This window comes from Melitaea cinxia, chromosome 29, assembly GCF_905220565.1.
Source record: "Melitaea cinxia chromosome 29, ilMelCinx1.1, whole genome shotgun sequence".
NCBI lineage: Eukaryota > Metazoa > Arthropoda > Insecta > Lepidoptera > Nymphalidae > Melitaea > Melitaea cinxia.
In genome coordinates, this window is record NC_059422.1 from 7335942 (window position 1) to 7356588 (window position 20647).

General features: G+C 35.9%; 1 protein-coding gene across 1 annotated transcript in view; it reads right to left on the bottom strand.

Annotated features, from left to right (window-relative positions):
- The window catches only part of LOC123667779 (unconventional myosin-Va), a 75567-nt gene that overhangs the window by 15469 nt on the left and 39451 nt on the right, over positions 1–20647 (bottom strand). Inside the window, exons 22-30 of the mRNA XM_045601618.1 lie at positions 16562–16688; positions 15625–15703; positions 14405–14500; positions 11090–11198; positions 9674–9814; positions 8578–8657; positions 3840–3869; positions 3190–3296; positions 2147–2254 (exon numbers count right to left, since the gene is read on the bottom strand). Of these exons, the coding sequence (XP_045457574.1) occupies positions 2147–2254; positions 3190–3296; positions 3840–3869; positions 8578–8657; positions 9674–9814; positions 11090–11198; positions 14405–14500; positions 15625–15703; positions 16562–16688 (877 nt within the window). The remainder of the gene's footprint in view (positions 1–2146; positions 2255–3189; positions 3297–3839; positions 3870–8577; positions 8658–9673; positions 9815–11089; positions 11199–14404; positions 14501–15624; positions 15704–16561; positions 16689–20647) is intronic.

Below are 20647 nucleotides of genomic sequence, written 5' to 3' on the forward strand. Positions count from 1 at the left end.
CATGTAGGCGATGTTCACACTGACATGGGTGCAATGGTTATGCTGACATGTAGGCGATGGTTACACTGACATGTAGGCGTTAGTTACACAGACATGTAGGCGATGGTCACAATGACATGAATGCAATGGTTACGCTGATATGTAAGCAATGGTTACGCTGATATGTAGGCAATGGTTACGCTGATATGTAGGCAATGGTTACACTGACAGGTAGGCAATAGTTAAACTGAAATGTGTACAATGGTTACACTGACTGGCAGTTAATAGTTATACAGCCATTTATGTGTTGGTTACACTGACATGTAGAAAATAGTAACACTGTTACTATAGACAACGGTTTCACTGATATGGAGGCAATAGTTGTACTGACATGAAGGCGATGGTTACACTGACACGTAGGCGACGGTTACACTGACATGGACGTAAAGATTACACTAACATGTAGACGATGGTTACACTGATATATAGGTAATAGTTACACTAACATCTAGGGTATGGTTACATTAACATGTAAGCAATGGTTACACTGATATGTAGAAAATAGTTACACTGACATGTAGGTGATGATTATTCTGACGTGCAGGCGATGGGTACACTGTCATGTATGTGCTTTTTACACTTACAAATAACTAAACATTATATTGTTCTGCAGTTTTATTACACTGATATGTAGGTGATAGTTACACACATATGCACGTGTTTAACAAACAGACAAGTAATCTGTAACTGTAGCTGATGGTTACAGTGACAAGTAAATAAAGGTTACATTAACATGCAGTTGTTGGTTAGGCTGCTCATGGTGATGATGCTAACATGGCTAATAGTTACTGAGACAATACTGGTTACAATGGCAGTTTTTGATTATTACAGTTTTGTTAATTGGCTTGTAGATGGTAACTACACTAAAATTTGCATGTCATGCAAACTTTGAAATATTTACAGTGACGTACATGTGGTCACGCAACATACACGAAGATTACACTAAAATACGATAATAATAAATAATAGTTAAAAAAAAAAAAAAAAACTAAAAACACACGCTTTTATAAATAATCCAACCTAAAAAAAATCATTTAATTCTGGCGATTCTAATTAGGATAATGGAATAACATTATTAAATTTGTGTTTTGTCATCGGTCCTCAATAAGTCTACTAAGTTTAAATAAAATCTGAACTTTGGAAGTGGGTCAAAATAAAGTCCGTAGTAAGGTGAAGCTAATAAAAAGCGTGTAAAAACAATAAAAGTATTCTGACATAAGTCAGCCGTCGGGTTTTTGGTAGAACAGATATTAAGCCTTCTTACTTTATTTTACGTATTTATTTAACATAGTATAAAACATTAACCGCATAAAAAGCTAACAGTCAGTCAAGTGAACTAGTAAACAAGCTTAAAAATAATAATTTAAATGGAGAAAACGTTAAAAATCGACAGAGTGACGTTCATAAAAATGTTGTCATTGCAAAGAATCGTCTTAAAAGTGTTGCCAGTTACATTTAAACTGCTCAAATATCTTCTAAAATGCGTTCTGAGGTTCGTTATTTCTTCGGGGCTGGAAAAGAATAACTTATAATCTGTCCTTTGACTTTCTATGTAAAAATATACACAGATTTTTTTTTAATAATTTTGACAGTACGTTAATCTTCAAAATTAATGTGTATGTAAAGATATGAGAATCACTCAGTTTTGTGAAATATTCTAAATTTTTATACTGATAATCATCTACATTTTCTTTATACCCCACTGGGGTGAAAAAAGTGTACGTTTCGTCTGTTGTCACCGCATACTATGGACCGTAGTAGACCACCAGCGCTTGCAATGCACCAGCCTGCAAAGCCAGAAGCATCGCAAGCACGTTGCCAGCCCTACCCCACATTCGACACAGAGTAACCTCGGGAGTTACATCTTTTGCAATTGTTTTGAATTCCCTAAACCTTAAAATGTTTATCAATTGATGCCCAGTTATTTTTAAATTCATTCAAGAGTTATTTTTTAAATTGGTATTAATATATTTAATATTCCTAACTTTCTTACAGTTTGTTACAACTGAGTAAAGGTTAGGAATCCTTACCAAACAAAAGGTTCAACTGATCAATTTTTTAAGTGTTCGACTCTATCCCTTACCAAATAGATAACAAAATCACTTACTTCTGATATTTCTCATTTTCATCTCGAAGCCTGTCCATTTCCTGCTTCACCTTCGACATGTGTTCGGAATAGAACTTCTTCTCTGCTAGCAATTCTTCTTGGAGTTGTCTGTAGAGGAGTTAGAATTAAGAAAAGAGAGTTACGACCAAAATACGAAAACTTAAGTATCCTTAAAACAGGAAGAAATATAAGGAATAATAATTCAAACATAGGAAAAGATGGCAAAATTAATAATGAAACTCAAATATTCTGTAGTAGACATCTTATGGAATCAGACTTACGTTAATAATTTAAACTAAATGATAAAGCTTTACATTTTTGGCCTAACTCTGAATCGTTCCTCTAATTACAGCAGGATATTTAGTAGCTTATCATAGTAATATAGCCTATAGCAGTCTGTCTAAACATTCTTTTTACGTTACTAATTTCCTATCCCTCCTTCTCTCTTTTTCTCTCTGTCTACATTTTTTTCTAGGATTAGGTCCTGTATCGGGGGTCCGGAAACACAATACACACGCACAAACGCCCAGACCAATGCAAACATCTGTATGGCCAATACAAATGTTTGACATGTGCGGGGATTGAATCCACAACCGCCAACGCAACAGTTTAACGATGCTGTGACTGTTGCGCCTAAAATATTTTTTCTGTATGCAACAATCATTTTTACAAAAAGAATAACAATTACTCTTAAATGGCAATGATATCATTAAATGTATTCAAAAATTGTATGTTTCAACTGAGTTAGGGCACAGCAGGAATTTCCTGCTCAAAATATGGAGCAGCCGGACTGGAGTAGTACCTTGACCTTACAGAAGATCACAGCAAAATAATACTGTTTTCAAGTAGTATTGTGTTCCTGTTGGTGAGTAAGGTGACCAGAGCTCCTGGGGGATTGGGGATTGGGTCGGCAACGCGCTTGCGATGCTTCTGGTGTTGCAGGCGTCTATAAGCTACGGTAATCGCTTACCATCAGATGAGCCATACGCTTGTTTGCCGACCTAGTGACATAAAAAAAAATATTTTACGAAATCTTTACGTACCTATTAATTCCCTTCTGAGCTTCATACGCAGTTGCCAGTTCGCCATCTTCATTTATAATATCAACATCCGATCCGTAGTTACTCGCAAGCGACTTTAGATTCACAGTCTATTAAAATAAGATTCAAATTAGTTTTATGTCACTTTAAAAGTGATATTATTGAACAAAAGAAAAAAAAAGAAAAAACATACACCATGCATCAGCGAAAGTAAGCGATGAAAAAAAAAAGAAAATAAATATAGATATTAATTAAAATAAATGTTGATAGGTTAACAAAATAATTAGAGCGTAATTTAAAATGTTTTGCATAAAAAAAAAATATACGACTTTTGTCACAACATCTATTGTATAAAACACTAAAAGCTGTAAACTAAGAGTTCTGTAATAAAAAAAAAAATTAAGATAATTACATGTCAAAATAATAGAGGAACATTCAAATTAAATCATTTTTTTTAATGGAACGCACTTATAACATGTCAAATTAAAAAAAAAAATCTGACGTCTAAATCTAAAAGACTTTTTAATATGTTTATAAATATAGACAAAGCTACCTTAATCAATACAAAAAGCCAGGCTTTGTTCAAAATAATATTTATGGTAAAATAAAACTTTAAAAAAACGCCCTATAAACATCGATCGCTAGTTACTCACAACGCTCTTCAACGCTTGGAACCATGGCTTCTGCGTTGGGATAAAAATTTTATTAAATTTTTTAATTACTTACATATTATATTTAAAAAAAATCCAGAAAAATCAGGAATATTATTAAATATTAAAAACTAAATGTTACAACGTTCTATAAAGTTATATTTTAACACAAAATAACTCATCATAAGTCAACGAACCAAAGATATATGTATTTCTCATATCAATAATTTTTATTGATTGGTTTAAATACTTCTCCAGTAGGGATACTCTGAATTCTGAGCTAGATATATCCTGCTATGCCCGACCTCAAAAAAAAATCTGTATCGACTTCTAAGAGAAGACTCGCCCATAATTTGGACAAATAGAAGGTACGTGACGAGATGATAATATATAGACCAAGCAAAGAAAACAAATTTCGTATCTTATACTGAGCTAAAGTTACTTTCATAGGATAGAAAAAATGGAACAAGAACACAGCTCATAAATCAAGATTCATAATTACAATGTCAATATACATAATATAATGTCAATACAAATCAAGATTGACATACATATATCAGACGTTCCAAAATAAGACATCGGCTACTTTTTATCCCGATATTCAAAATTATCGAAATTTTAGCTTTTTCTTCACAGACCTAAATTCTCTAAAAATATTAAACCGATTCAACAAATTTCCATTTACAATAATCAAGTTAAAGTTACCTTCTTATCTCTAATATGAAACATTGTTCTTCTGTTTGGAACGCCCATAAACAATGTCTTCACGAATATGCCTTCGGGTAACGACATTTTAGATTCCAATTTTTTCATTTTGCATTTCACATAAAAAAAACACAGACACTATGACTTACTAAAATAGTTCCTAAATAACTAAAAATAAGTTCCCGGGTAACTAAAAAGTTGAAGTAGCTTAACTAAGGAAGTTATTTTTCCGATATTGTGTTCAAAAGTTTTATCAGCTAAAATTATGACTGTCACTTAAAAACGTTTTCCTTTTTAAATGTTTTTGAAATAGAATTAACACAAGATGACACATTTACCAAACATTTAGTTGTTACAAAAACAATGTTTGAGTTGAACATGATTTGTCAATCTTTTGTTCTCGAAAAACTAAATTTTATACATTTTCATAACAAATGTTAGTTTTATGTGATAAGAAATATGTACACACGAAATGTGTGTTAGTTATGTCCGTACGTTTATTTACAAAATATTGTTTGAATATCTAAAATCTTTACTTTAACTGTTACCAGTGGTCGCCCAGTGGTCGAAATTCGACCATAAGTAATTTAAATTACAAGTTTGATATTAAGGTTCTGTTGTCAAAGACGCCGCGTTGGCGCAACGGTTACAGCCATGGATTGTACCTGTTGCGCTGGCGGTTGCGGGTTCGATCCTCGCACATGAAAAACATTTGTATTGGCCATACAGGTGTTTGCCGTGGTCTGGGTGTTTGTGCAGTCCTTGTGGGTCTCCCCACCGTGTTCGGAGAGCACGTTAAACCGTCGGTCCCGGTTGTTATCATGTACGATCGTTACCCATAGTAGGGAATTTATCCGCCAACCCGCATTGGAGCAGCGTGGTGGATTAAGCTCTGATCCTTCTCCTACATGGGGAAAGAGGCCTATGCCCAGTAGTGGGATATTACAGGCTGAAGCGTGTGTCAAAGACTATATTTCTTTAATAATAAACAAAAGAGTATATAATACGAGTATATATGTGGGTGTTTCAAATACATGGTAGTGTGTGTATTTTTTTTTAATTAATTTAATGTATTTTTATTGCATAATTAAAAATATATAATCATTTTGCACTCCATCTCTATATAAACTATACGTGTGCGAAATTTCATACTCCTCCGTCCGCGCTATATCCGTATAAAGGAGTACAAAGTTTTTGCATCACGTATCAACGTATAGATTCTGTGAGTTTGTAAACGACCATAGCTGAGCAAACTTTTATAGTTAACTTCACTGGTGTCTGATAAAATTTCTAGAACACAAGTTGCTGATTTTTTTATCAGCTGGAACACAGGACCTGAAGTCGTGTTACACCTCCAGTAATAAGCAACAACATTTAGATTCAACATTAGAGATGAAAAAGAAAAATATATCAAAATCTTTAATTAGTTGGATAATTTTATACGACAGATAGCCGTATCAGCAACCGATGAAACAAGTCCTAAGGCTACCTTCTTAATTCTAACATAATTTTAAACTTTGTTTCCATACGATATGTCAGGGAAAGTGTACAGAAAAACTAACTTTTATTAACATCCCACTGCTGGGCATAGGCGAGAAGGGTCAGAGATTAATCCACCACGCTGCTCCACTGCGGGTTGGCGGATATATTCCCTACTATGAGTAGCAATCTCTATCAGGTGTACATGATAACAACCGGGACCGACTGATATTGCATTTAAATATACTGCATACCGCCATACTGCATATAAATATTTATAATCAAATGTATTAAAAAACAGTAGAAACGACTTAATGTACCACAATAAACCAGACGAAGTCTGGAATCTCATATAGCTTCACACATATAGCCTTATCAAATCCCATATCAAGATACAGACGTCTGAGATAAAAAAACAAACAACGATTTTTTAAATGTTATCTTCAGCGGCAGTAAGTGACATATTTCAAAACGGACGTGTTTTTTCAGTCAATAATTAAACACACAAATATGTACATAGAAAATAATGTGGTTATGTTTTTATTGATAATACTGTTTATGGTCGAAATTTAGGTGTTTTTTGATATTTTATTACCCGACTGCCAAGGAAGCGTTATGTTTTTCGCGCGTATCTTGTATGTATGTATGTAATATTCTTTACTACCTCATATTTCCAGAACCACTGAACGGATTTACATAATTGAGGTATCGTTAGGTTCGTCTTAGCTGCCCAAGTGTTCTTAGATAGGTGACATTAAAAAAAATCAAACATGGCGGCTGCGCGAAGCCATTGTAGTTAATGAAAAAAAAAAAATTTTCTCGAATACTACAATATGGGTATCAAATTGAAGTCCACAATACAAGGATTTTAAAAAGGTATATCATGATTATTATTTATTTATTTAGACTGTATTACACAATTTAACAAATCGTATTGCGTCATGTTTCTACCAGTCAACTTTAAAACTTACAAAATCGAAAAACAAAAGCATCGTTGAGGTTTATACATAAAAAAATAAACGGAAATAATAACCATTATGCCGTATTAGGTGCAACTGAAGGTATTTATTTTAGTCGCGTGGTCTAAAGCACATTCGTTTTTTTTTTTTCTTATTAGGTCTTTTTTGGTTTCCAATGTGACACTTATAGTAAAAAACATATTGTTAAAGTTTTTATTATTTAGTATAATATAATTTTATATATACATATAGTAGCTGACTCGGCAAACGTTGTCTTGCCGCTAAACGCTATTTAAAAATAGGGGTTGGTGGTAGGATGAAAATTTAGGATTGTAAGTATTTTTTAACGCCAAATCATAATATAATAAAAATAAATAATTTATCTAAAAAAAATGGAGTGGACTACCCTTAACATTTAGGGGGATGAAAAATAGATGTAGTTCGATTCTCAGACCTACCCAATATGCACACAAAATTTCATGAGAATCGGTCAAGCCGTTTCGGAGGAGTTTAACTACAAACATCGCGACACGAGAATTTTATATATTAGATATATCCTTTATAGAGTTGTTTATTGATGACAGTATTCCACAAATGTACAAATTATATTGTTTAATAAAACAATGAAAATGTTTTAACTAAGTGAAATGTTGACGTTGTAACATCTAGTTTTCAATTAGTTTTACCAATAATTATTTTCAATAAATAATCAATCAAAATATTTTTAATTTTTCGTATGTATATAAACTGTCTTCGGAATTCGTATTTTTTATATATTTAAAAATACCCTCACATGCATATATGAATGAGCCATTTTAAATTAATAAACCACATATGCTATATAAAATATCTAAGCTATGTACAAAACATCAGTCAAATAGACGCTATAGTTTAGGACTAGATAGGTTTACAACTGCACTTAAAAATTATGTGTATAGTCTATGGGCGTTAAGAAAATAGTGACTCATCGCTGTCACTCAGCTTAGCAACGCTCTTGACCAAATAGATCGTAGTAAATTAGAACGCCTATCTGAATAATCTACTTCAAGTGTTCAATATGAACACGGAGTTCTAATTAATAATATATTAAGTTGAAGTAGAGAAGCGGCACTTTTAATTCAGTTGTAACTTTTGACTCAACTACTGATTATATTGTGTACTGTGTGGCTACTAAAGAATATAGCCACTCCCTCTCTTCCCGTGGGTGTCGTAAGAGGCAACTGAGGGATAACACAGTTCCACTACCACCTTGGAACTTAAAAAGCCGACCGGTGGCGGGATAACCATCTAACCGCTGGCTTTGAAATACACAGGCCGAAGACGGACAGCAGCGTCTTCGGTGCGACAAAGCCAGCCCTGCGGTCACCAACCCGCCTGCCCAGCGTGGTGACTATGGGCAACACACATGAGTTCACGCCATTTTTGGTGTAAACTTGTGGAGGCCTATGTCCAGCAGTGGACTGTATAGATTGTAACGACTGATTATACTGACTGATATTTTGTGTGTAGCTTGGGAATGGTATGTAGCGTATGTGGTTTAGTTTGACTGTCGCTTGCATCCAGCTAAATTTAATACCACAGAGTATAGCAACACTTACTTGGTGTGTCAGAACGTTCTTCAACTGAATGCATTCGTCTCGACGTCTGTCTAACTCTTTCTGCATTGCTGCTAGTTGATCTAGAACAAAAATATATATGCTTGAACGTTTTTGAAGTTTTCTTCTTAAGAAACGATATGAGTCATGTGGCGTGAAAAACCAGCGTTGATTTTTTGTTTTGATTTTAGAGTTTTATTGTTAAGATTAGCTGTGCACGCGACTTTGTTTGCGATTTAAAAAAAAACAGTTATTGTTCAGTTCGCAGTTATAAAATAAATAAATTTTTAAAGAAAAGCCTTTCTAAAGAAGTAGCATATGTTACTGCTTATTACATCAACTATCTACCAGTGAAGGTACCGTCAAAATCGGTCCAGCTGTTGTAGAGATTAGCCGGAGCAAACAGACAGAGAGACAGGCAGACAAAAATGATAAAATTTTTATTTCTGTATATGTACTGTGTAGACATCTATACGCATTTAGTAAACAGCGGTTATTTTAATATTACAAACAGACACTCCAATTTTATTTATTTGTAGATTAATTGTAATTTGATTCATTTAATAGAAAATCTTAGTTTTGAAATGTCACTGTGATCGTTCTTTAGTTGTCATACGCGTGTCGGACACACTTTTTGTTATATATTATAAATATGAAGTAAAATTATAAGATAAACTAAAAATTAGTATTTAGTAATTTATATAAATATATAACTAGGTCGGCAAACAAGCGTACGGCTACCTGATGGTAAGCGATTACCGTAGCTTATAGACGCCTGCAACACCAGAAGCATCGCAAGCGCGTTGCCGACACAATCCCCAATCCCCCCAGGAGCTCTGGTCACCTTACTCACCAACAGGAACACAATACTGCTTGAAAGCAGTATTATTTAGCTGTGATCTTCTGTAAGGTCGCAGTACTTCCCCGCTAGTACATGCTATGCCATACCTCAGTTTTGTATGTAGCTTAGAGGCCTATGCCCAGTAGTGGGATATTACAGGCTGAAGCGTACTTAAAATTTGCTGCTCCAGATTTGGTATTTTTGCTCTCCAGAAAAGGGCTATGGGATGTAAAACAATCTTATTGAAAAGACACTCACCAACAATTTCCCTGGACATATGTGAGCTGTCAGCTGATCTCAGCCTGTCTATATGTTCGCGTAGCTTCTTGTTCTCGATTTCTAGTTCCTCCACTCGGAACCTGTCTGTGTCTGGGTTCGATGGGGGGGATGTCAGGCGGTCTGAAATGTTGGCAGAATTGAGTATATTTTAGATGTAAGAAATTGGCGTGCAATATGAGTAGTGATCGGGATTTTTTCATGGTACGTAATTATAAATAAATAAATATAAATAAATATATACACAATACACACACGGTCGTCTGTTCCTAAAGTAAGCAACTTAATGCTTGTGTTATAGGTAACAGCCGACTGGTATATAGCTACATTTTTTTTTCGAATATACTTATAAATAATACATATTTAAATATATAAATAAATATTTATATTAGAACCAGACTCGGGGTGGGAATCGAACCCACAGCCCTCGGAGCAGAAAGCAGGGTCACTACAAACTGCGCCAACGGGCTAGTCAAATTATGTTCCCCATTTTTAATAATAATAATAAGCACTTCACATTCAACGGTCTCCAGTAGGATTTTCTCCTGTGTCCATAAATACAAACAATACACAAGCGCAAACGTCCAGAAACATCTTTATGGCCAATACAAATCCGTTGTAAGTGGGGATCGAACCTGCGACCGCCAGCGCAACAGCCAGGGCTGTGACCGCTGCGCTAACTCATCGCCAAAAAGAATGGGGAAACACAGTATTTTTGTTTCGATTTTTCAATTATGACTGACACCAATTGTGACTCTTTTTACATAAATCTCTTAAATGAATCAACTTTTTCGGATTTTATCGCGGTTATTAACTTTTTAGATTCCCAAAGTTTCGAATACTTTGGTTTTCCATGGTCACGGGAGGACATGAGGACGCGTAAACACTAGAAAACAATACATAAATTTTCCTTAATATTTTTAATACTTTAGAATTTTACAAGTAGAAAATTGTATCTGTTTCCTAGCTTTCATAACCAAACTAGCTGCGGCCCGCGGTTTCACCTGCGTTAATTTGAAGAAAAAAAATAACCTTCCTTCTTCTTAAAGCATGGCCTTCCACTTTAAATGAGGTATCCAACTCAGAGGGATTTTTCAATTCGAACTTGTAGTTACTGAGATTAGCGCGTTTAAACAAACAAACAAACTTTTCAGATTTAAAATATTAGTATAGATTAAGATATATATAAACATATATCTTTTATATTATGTTTTCGTCAATTTTCCAATGTTATTAATAGTTATTCTGCTATGTGTCACGTATGTTGTTGCGGGACACTACACGTACGCGTGACGGGTCACGTATATTGAGCGTTGCGCTTCATGTTTCAGAACAAAATGTTCCTAAGTGTATCTGGGGCTTTATTGTTGGAATCGAAAGATAAATGGTATTAATTACTCATAAGCCTCTCCTCCAAGTCAGCGGCTCTCTTCGCAGTACGAGACAGTTCGCTCTGCAGCACTGAGATCCTGTTCTGCATTCTCAGTACTAACCCAGCATCCGCCATCTGTTGAATAATATTTAAAGTTTTTATACCAAAGTTCAAATTTTTATTTTTGAACTTTGTCTTCAGAGACAGCCCTGTCATACCATGACTCTCACTCTATCTAAGAAATGAAAAGATAATCATTGATGAAATAACTAAAGCTTATTATTCGATGCAGGATTATATAAATGATAAGGATGTGTGGACTTAGTGACGCTGTATTTTATGCAAGATATTACTAATTTTGAACTGAAACACAGTTTATATATTATTTTCAAAAGATTAACTGCAGAGTTTCTTGTCGATTCTTCTCTGCAGAATCTACTAATACTGATCTAATAACTAATATTAATCTTTCGGTTAGTGATAGAATTTTTATGATCGGATCAGTATTTGCGAAGATTACCCCCTACATACAAACAAAGTTAGAAACTTTACCTCTATATAATATTAGTGTAGATTAAAAGTGAAACCATCACCGAATCGGAATGTAGAATCTACAGAGAATAATTGGCAAAAGAAACTCCGCAGTTACCCTTAATTATAAAAAAATATAGAATAAAAAAAATACAACCCGACAATCACATAAGTCAGTCACTAGATCTACTTCTGTTATCAAGTCGCTAAGTAAAATCTTAAGTAGAATTGTGAATGATCCAATTAGTTCAACCTTCGTTTGGAATCGGTCAAACATGCAATAACACTTGAATGGGCACGGTCTTAATTATTACGTAATAAAAAATTAAATAATTGTATTTACTTGCAAACGAAGAAAAACCCATCTTCAATTTCCATTGACAAGTGATACACAACGCGAATATTAATAAAATACTAGCATAATTGTATAAAACTCAAACTAGCTTTCGAACAGATAAAGAATCATTAAAATCGGTACAACCAGTAAAAAGTTATGAGGTAACACAAAAAAAAAAAAATTGAAGAACCTCCTTTTTAAAATTCGTTTAAAATGTGTTTTAAAATGTTACCGTGTTTCAGCCAAAACTTCCAACGGTTTTATTCGTCGTCACAAACCAACAGTTAACTTTACGGTCCGTTATACTTAAATATTAATAATATCAAAAGCGAAAGTGTAAAATTTACGCTAAAATACTATTTACAAAGAAATATTTAGACTTATTAATCACACTGTTAAAATTACCAGCTTTAATTTTTTAAATACTTTTCATTAAGATTTTTCTTTTTATTTATTCTAAATATCTTTAACACACACACACTCACACGCACGGTCGTCTGTTCCTAAAGTGAGCAACTTAATGCTTATGTTATAAGCAACAGCCGACTTTTTTATTTTTTATTTTTTTATATAAATATACATAGAAATATATAAATACAAATACATAAATACAAATATTACATCCAGACTTAGGCGAGATTCGAACCCGCAACCCGCGGACCCCTAACAGAAATTAGGGCCAGTACGAAAATGTGCCAACGGGCTAGTCAAAAATACATTAACTTATGAAACATGAAGAAAGCGATTACACATCTTAAAAACAATCAAAATTATTGAACTGACTGAGTGGGACTAAAGAAAGAATAGCGCTTAGTTGAAATCATCGATCATAATGTACCCAGTAATGTTGAACGTTGCTCAACAATGTTCAGAAGTACTTAGTCATGTTTATGTGTGCTCAGTCGTGATCGTAAACACTAAGTCGTGTTCGTGTATGCTCAGTCGTTCACAGCCATGCTCGATACTGGTCAGTCATATTTTCGTGTGCTATAATCACGTTCGTTTATACCCAGTTGTATTCAAGTGTTCTCAGTCGTGTCCACGTATGCTAAATCATGATCGTGTATACTCAGTCGTGTTCAAGTGTGCTCAGTCGTGTTCATGTATGTTCAGTCGTGATCGTGTGTACTCAGTTGTGTTCAACTGTGCTCAGTCGCGTTCATGTATGTTTAGTCGTGTCCACGTATGCTAAGTCGTGATCGTGTATACTCAGTCGTGTTTAAGTGTGCTCAGTCGTGTTCATGTATGTTCAGTCGTGATCGTGTGTACTCAGTTGTGTTCAAGTGTGCTCAGTCTCGTTCATGTATGTTCAGTCGTGTCCACGTATGCTAAGTCGCGATCGTGTGTACTCAGTCATGTTCAAGTGTGCTCAATCGTGTTCATGTATGTTCAGTCGTGATCGTGTGTACTCAGTCGTGTTCAAGTGTGCTCAGTCGCGTTCATGTATGTTCAGTCGTGATCGTGTGTACTCAGTTGTGTTCAAGTGTGCTCAGTCGCGTTCATGTATGTTCAGTCGTGTCTACGTATGCTAAGTCGCGATCGTGTATACTCAATCGTGTTCAAGTGTGCTCAGTCGCGTTCATGTATGTTCAGTCGTGTCCACGTATGTTAAGTCGCGATCGTGTATACTCAATCGTGTTCAAGTGTGCTCAGTCGCGTTCATGTATGTTCAGTCGTGTCCACGTATGTTAAGTCGCGATCGTGTATACTCAGTCGTGTTCAAGTGTGCTCAGTCGCGTTCATGTATGTTCAGTCGTGTCCACGTATGCTAAGTCACGATCGTGTATACTCAGTCGTGTTCAAGTGTGCTCAGTCGCGTTCATGTATGTTCAGTCGTGTCCACGTATGTTAAGTCGCGATCGTGTATACTCAGTCGTGTTCAAGTGTGCTCAGTCGCGTTCATGTATGTTCAGTCGTGTCCACGTATGCTAAGTCGCGATCGTGTATACTCAGTCGTGTTCAAGTGTGCTCAGTCGCGTTCATGTATGTTCAGTCGTGTCCACGTATGCTAAGTCGCGATCGTGTATACTCAGTCGTGTTCAAGTGTGCTCAGTCGCGTTCATGTATGTTCAGTCGTGTCCACGTATGCTAAGTCGCAATCGTGTATACTCAGTCGTGTTCAAGTGTGCTCAGTCGCGTTCATGTATGTTCAGTCGTGTCCACGTATGCTAAGTCGCGATCGTGTATACTCAGTCGTGTTCAAGTGTGCTCAGTCGCGTTCATGTATGTTCAGTCGTGTCCACGTATGCTAAGTCGCGATCGTGTGTACTCAATCGTGTTCAAGTGTGCTCAGTCGTGTTCATGTATGTTCAGTCGTGTCCACGTATGCTAAGTCGCGATCGTGTGTACTCAATCGTGTTCAAGTGTGCTCAGTCGTGTTCATGTATGTTCAGTCGTGTCCACGTATGCTAAGTCGCGATCGTGTGTACTCAATCGTGTTCAAGTGTGCTCAGTCGTGTTCATGTGTGCTCACCGGCGCGGGCCCGCCGTGCGCGCCGGCCGCCCAGTTGACGGCCTCCAGCGCGGGCCGCGACGACTCCGTCGACCGCACCGAGCCGTAGCCGAAGTCCTGACACACCACGCCTCACGTTAACTTTACGACTCACACATTTTGGACGTTTATAAACATAAAGTAGAGTGAAATAGTGTTCTCTATTTGACACCATGATATTGTGTGAACATTTGAATGTTTCTGAGCTTTAATATTGACAACAATGTACAAAACAATACAACAGTCTACAAAATATTCACGTGAACTTCATTGTCTATTGTCAAATTTATAAAATCGTATTTATTATCCGATTTTTGAAGTGAAACTTCTTGAGACGCATTAGGGTATTTTTTACGGATAAAACGGCAACGTTTTTGTCGATATCGCTGGAATGGAAATCTAAAGCTTTGGATTTGTATAAACATAAACGAGACTTAAAAATTAGTTTGCCAAAGAAGTTTCACTTCTGACGTGTGTACTTTGTACGCACGCACTTTTTTTTCGACTATTTCAAGAACTACATGACTGATTTGGCAATACATTTCTATATTCAATATCCATAAACATTACGCTGGAACTAATAATCTCACGGTAACTACAGCCATTAATATTTAACAAGCACTAAGTTTTTTATGAGTATAAAACACGGTTTAGGTTTATTGATTATATTCAGTAAGTGAATTCTCATTATAACGAGAAATAAATTCAAATTTATTATAACGCGACAATCTGAGGATAAAGCACACAGATTTTAAGGATTACGGCTGCCACAATATAACCCAATTTGGAAAGTGTAGACTAGTATTGTCATACAACGTGTTATTAAGCTGGCGTCCTTCCGTTTAGGGCCATATCGAGATACCACAGCCCAAATTATAAGTGAAAAAGTTGAAGCAGTAATAAGTACAGCTCATTACTACGGTAAATTGGCTATAAATAACCGTCTTAAGTCTAAAACTCAAATGACGCGGTCATCGACACGACACAAACGTACACATGATGATAATTTTATAATAATTAATTTTACTATTTAATTAAAGCGTTAGAGCAAGTAAGTTGCATATTTAGATCATAATATTGATTCTGATATCGCAGTTACATGGAAGGACGTCAGTTTGATAATACGTTGTATAAGCGATCAAGACCATCAAATAGTGGCGTCAAATTGTCGCGCCGAGCGTTTAGTGAAATTATAAACTCACATCCTCAACAGTAATCTCTTGTTGTGAATTGGTGCTAGCGTCTGACAGCGATCTCCTGTGTTCTTTGGGTGCTGGCGCCCTAAAGTAGAAAAAAATAACAAGGCAGGTATTACATATTTTTAACCGCCTTCAAAAAAGGAGCAGATTCTCAATTCCATTGGTTTTTTAACCGACTTCAAAAAAAGAGGAGGTTACTCAATTCGACCGTATATGTATGTTCGGCGATAACTACGTCGTTTATGAACCGATTTTGTTTTTTTTTTTTTGTTGGAAACGAGATATCCCTAGTTTGGTACCGTGATAAGGAAACCAGGATCTGATGATGGGATCCCAGAGAAATCGAGGGAAACTCTCGAAAATCCGCATAACTTTTTACTGGGTGTAGCGATTTTAATGATTTTTATTTTAATCGAAAGCCGATGTGTATCATGTGGTCACATTAAAATTTCATCGAGATCTGATTACAACTTTTAGAGTAATCTTTGATAATACGTATTTACGTGACTATTTTTACGTCTACCTACGTTATATTACTTGTCGATATAATTGAAGTCGGTTTTTCTTTGTTTGCCTGCAAACACAATTATCAGATCATCAGATCTCAATCCTATAACTGGGACCACATGACAACAAGCTTTCGATAATAATAATAAAAGAATCATCAAAATCAGTACACCATGTATAAAGTTATGAGGTAACACATAATAAAATACAGTCGAATTGAGAACCTCCTGCTTTTTCTTGAAGGTGGTTAAATAGACACTCCGTTTCAGGCAATTTAGCTTGTTCATACCTCTTTTTTTATTTATTTTTTTATTGTTAAGGAACTTATTATCTTTGCTCTCTATGCTCAACAATCTCTAAAACCGCTGGCCACTAAAAAAGTCTTTAGTTAAGAAGAATTATCAATCGCTGTAAAAAATCTTCCAAGCCCTACCTCTGTATAGAATCGAGACGCTCTTGCAGTTCATATTGAGACGATAGCAGCTTCTGTCGACTTTGCCTCTCCGACTCCAGTTCAAGAGACAACGCCTTTTTCTCGGCTTCGTGTTGCTTATCTCGTTCTGGAAATAGGTTATTATTTTATTCTCTCGATATCAAGTTAGGATAATAGTTCGAAAGCTTAATTTACACCTCTTGTATGTATGTATACAAGCGGGAGACATCAAATTAAATCTTATATATGAATATGTTAAGCTTTATATATACTATATACTACAACCGCTCTGATGTAGAGGTGCAATTAGTCGCTTAAAACACCGACGGTTTACGAGTTCGATTCCCGGTCAGAATGGATATTTGTACAAGTATTTCTTTCCGGTTTGTATGTCTGTTCTTATGGGTCTCCCCACCGTGCCTCGGAGAACACGTTATGCTGTCGATCCCGGTTGTTATCATAAATACCTGATAGGGATCGTTAGACATAGTAGGTAACATATCCGCCAACCCGCAGTGCAGCGTGGTGAATTAAGTTCTAATTCTTCTCCTACATGAAGAAAAAGGTATATGCCCAGCAGTGGGATGATACAGACTGAACGCGTACTATATATTGATTTTAAGTTATATACAAAACATCAATGAAATACAAACAGCAATTTAGGATTCATTGTAACATTATTATTATTATATAAGCCTTTTTTCATATCCATGACTTCATATATGTATATATATAGAAACTATGTATCAATAAGGTATCTGAGATTAATCTGTCTGGCCCCTTTCGGGTAAAGGCCTCCTCCAATTGTCCCCATTTTTGCCTGTCGTTATCTGTTTTCATCCAGTCCCTTCCTGCCAATCGTAGTATGTCGTCCATCCAGCGGACTTTTGGTCTGCCTCTTTGTCTTTTGCCTCCTCATTGTAACATATCTATAGTTTAATCTATTTTTCAAAATGGTAATTCATCATTCTCACTAATTTCAACCACCCCCCTACGTCCCTTGACCCATCAAAACGTAGTTTATGATGAACGGCTGTCTGAAGGACTTACTTCAACTGGTCAATGTGACGACGAACAGATTATATTTCTTACTATACCTCTATTTTAATTACTTTCTACTTCTAAAGAGCACCTTCAGAAACTTATTCTGATTAAATAAATAAAAGGTTGTCTGGAAGAAATCGCTCTTTTAGCGATAAGACCGCCTTTGTACATTTTCCTCTAATTATACTAGTTTTGTTTGTATTGTTACGAACACACAAAAAAACTAGCGCCATCTAGCGGCAACCATTGAAACCACACAAAGACAGCGATAGCATGAAACTCTCTACTCAATACTAGATGGCGCTAGAGGAACTACTGTGAACTATATAGAAGTATGGTCTCGAAAACCGGGTACATGCGCGAACTTTCCAGAATAATCTGGGCCTCGTCTCGGGCGATATAAATAGCCGCAAGGAGGCGAGCGAGTACAGTTCAGTTTGAGCGATCTTCTAGGCGACTTCAAGAGTGAAAACTAGTGATCAAGAGTGGTACCAGCGAAACCTACGACATTGGCTACGACTTAGGACATTGTTAGTGCTTAGTGTTTGAACTTAGTGCTTTGTGTTGGACCTAGTGCTAGTGAATAAAGTCTTGAAAAGAGTCAGCAGGTCTTTCTCTCCAAATCCTTCGAACCCTAACACGTAACAACTGGTGTCGGAAGTGAGATTTGGAGATGCCATTGACTCCGAGAGAAGACTTTAAGGACTTCAAGGGCGTCAGGACAAGGGCGCAACGAGCTGCGGAGGCCACACCTACTGGGGACCAAGCTCCGCCCATCGTGGACCAAGCCCCGCCCACTGACTCCGCCTATCATGCCCCGCCCACTGACCACGCCCACCAGGCCCCGCCCACTCGGGCTCGGGCCCCGCCCACTCAGTGTCAGCCTCCACCCACTCGGACTCAGGCCCCGCTTACTCAGGCTCAGGCGCCGCCCACTTTGTCTCAAGCCCCGCCCACCGGACCCGCCCACCTTACCACGCCCACCAGCGACACCGTAGCCTCTACAGACTCTCAAGTGGCTCTTTAGTTAGGAAGTTTAATTAAATTAATGGAGCTGCAAAGGGCTGAAATTCGTGCTTTGCAGGAATCACAAGAGCAAACAAGTTTCAAATTGCAAGAATCACAAGAGCAACAAAAGGCTGAAATTCGTGGTGCTTTGCAAGAATCACAAGAGCAACAAAAGGCTGAAATTCGTGGTGCTTTGCAAGAATCACAAAAGCAAACAAGTTTCAAATTGCAAGAATTACAAGAACAACAAAAAGAGCTCCAAGAAAAAACGCTTTGGGCTGTAAAAGATGTTAGTGACGCGGTGACTAAGCTTCGAAAAGATGTCGACGTAGTGGAAGAACGAGTTACCGTCTTTCTCTCCAAATCCTTCGAACCCTAACACGTAACAGTATCTTTTAATGGTGTGCAATAAGAATATTATTATTATTATTATTAAATAAATAAACACTTCACATTCAACAGCCCCACTAGGATTTACTCGTGTGTTGGAGGTCCGGGAACACAATAAACAAACACAAACGCCAAGACCACGGGAAACATCTGCATGGCCAATACAAAAGTATGCCAATAGTTGCTGTGCCAATAATTTGTATGCTAATAGTTGTTGTCTAGTGCTATGTGACCGTTTCGCTAACGCGCCGTCTAAGATGGGTATCTTTGACGGTCACTATGGGGTATAGTGATATCATTATGTAGCTTACGTATATAAAATACTAAATCAATTACAAGGACATACAATTGAAATGTATGTCAAGGTAGAGAGAAAAGATCCTTCTAATATAATAAATACGTACTTTTGATGGACATTTGTAGGTCTTATCTATAATTATCATACTTTATACTTTCATTCCTATTCTCTGTGGCAAAAATTTTAATTTAAATTTGAGATGAAAAATGTGTCTTGCTCATTGTACATATACCTACACTAATGTAAATTCAAATTGACAAAGATGCAGATAAACAAATTGAAAACGGAAACATGCAGGTTTAGCTTCAGTACCGATTATAGAATACGCTCCAAAAAAAAATCGAACTGCCTTTAATATACGTAATTGGATCTCTTACAGTTTTGGTATAAACTTTATCTCTGTAAATAAAGCTAAAATCAAAACAGAAATAATACATTATTTCTGTTTTGGTGTACAATAAAGTGTATTGTTATGTTATATATATACTTTTTTATAGTTCTTTACGCACGCTTGGTTTGGGGAGTAGTCCGGTGAATGCGTGACGAGAGCGTTACGAAAAGTGTGATCGGGTGAGGCGAACGAACGTTGAGAGGGAGATATATGTTAGGAAAGATAGAAAGAGAGAGAGTTACGTTTCGTAAGTTTTACTTCAGTCGTGTGGTCTAAAGCACACTCGTTTTTTTTTGACAATAACGAACGATATTTACACTAACGAAAAAAAAAACGAATGATCCAATTAGGTGCAGTAGTTCGGAAGTCTCGTACACACATTTTGGCAAATTCTTTTTTATTTATTTATAGATAGATATACATAAATAATATATAACCTTTCCAAAACAGAGCACGACTCTCGAACTCCTTAGACCATTGTTCATATTTATTTACTTCACTCAATGGCTTTTCGTCGACAACGATATCTGACAGCGTCACCATTTTTGTTTTAATTTATACTCATAATTTATAGACATTTAAAACATTTTATAACACACACTAGTAAGTACACGTACGCAGAGTAAACTGTCAATTAAAAAACATATAAAAACTTTTTGTTGACTACTTTGATTTTCTTTTTTATTTCGGTTGTCAGTTTTTTTTTTTTTTTTTTTTTTTTTTTGACGTGTTAATTAAATTTTATTTTTTCAAACAAAAAAAAAATTTATTTATAAAATTAACCATAATTAATATGAAAATGTTTATGACCAAAAATTAACATGTTAGATTTACGTATTTTTTATTTCATAACAAAAACAAATCACTAATTACTTTTATAAAGAAAAATGTAACTAAATCCACATGTAAACTAATTATTAATTTAGCCAATCATAACATATGTTCCATTATCTGA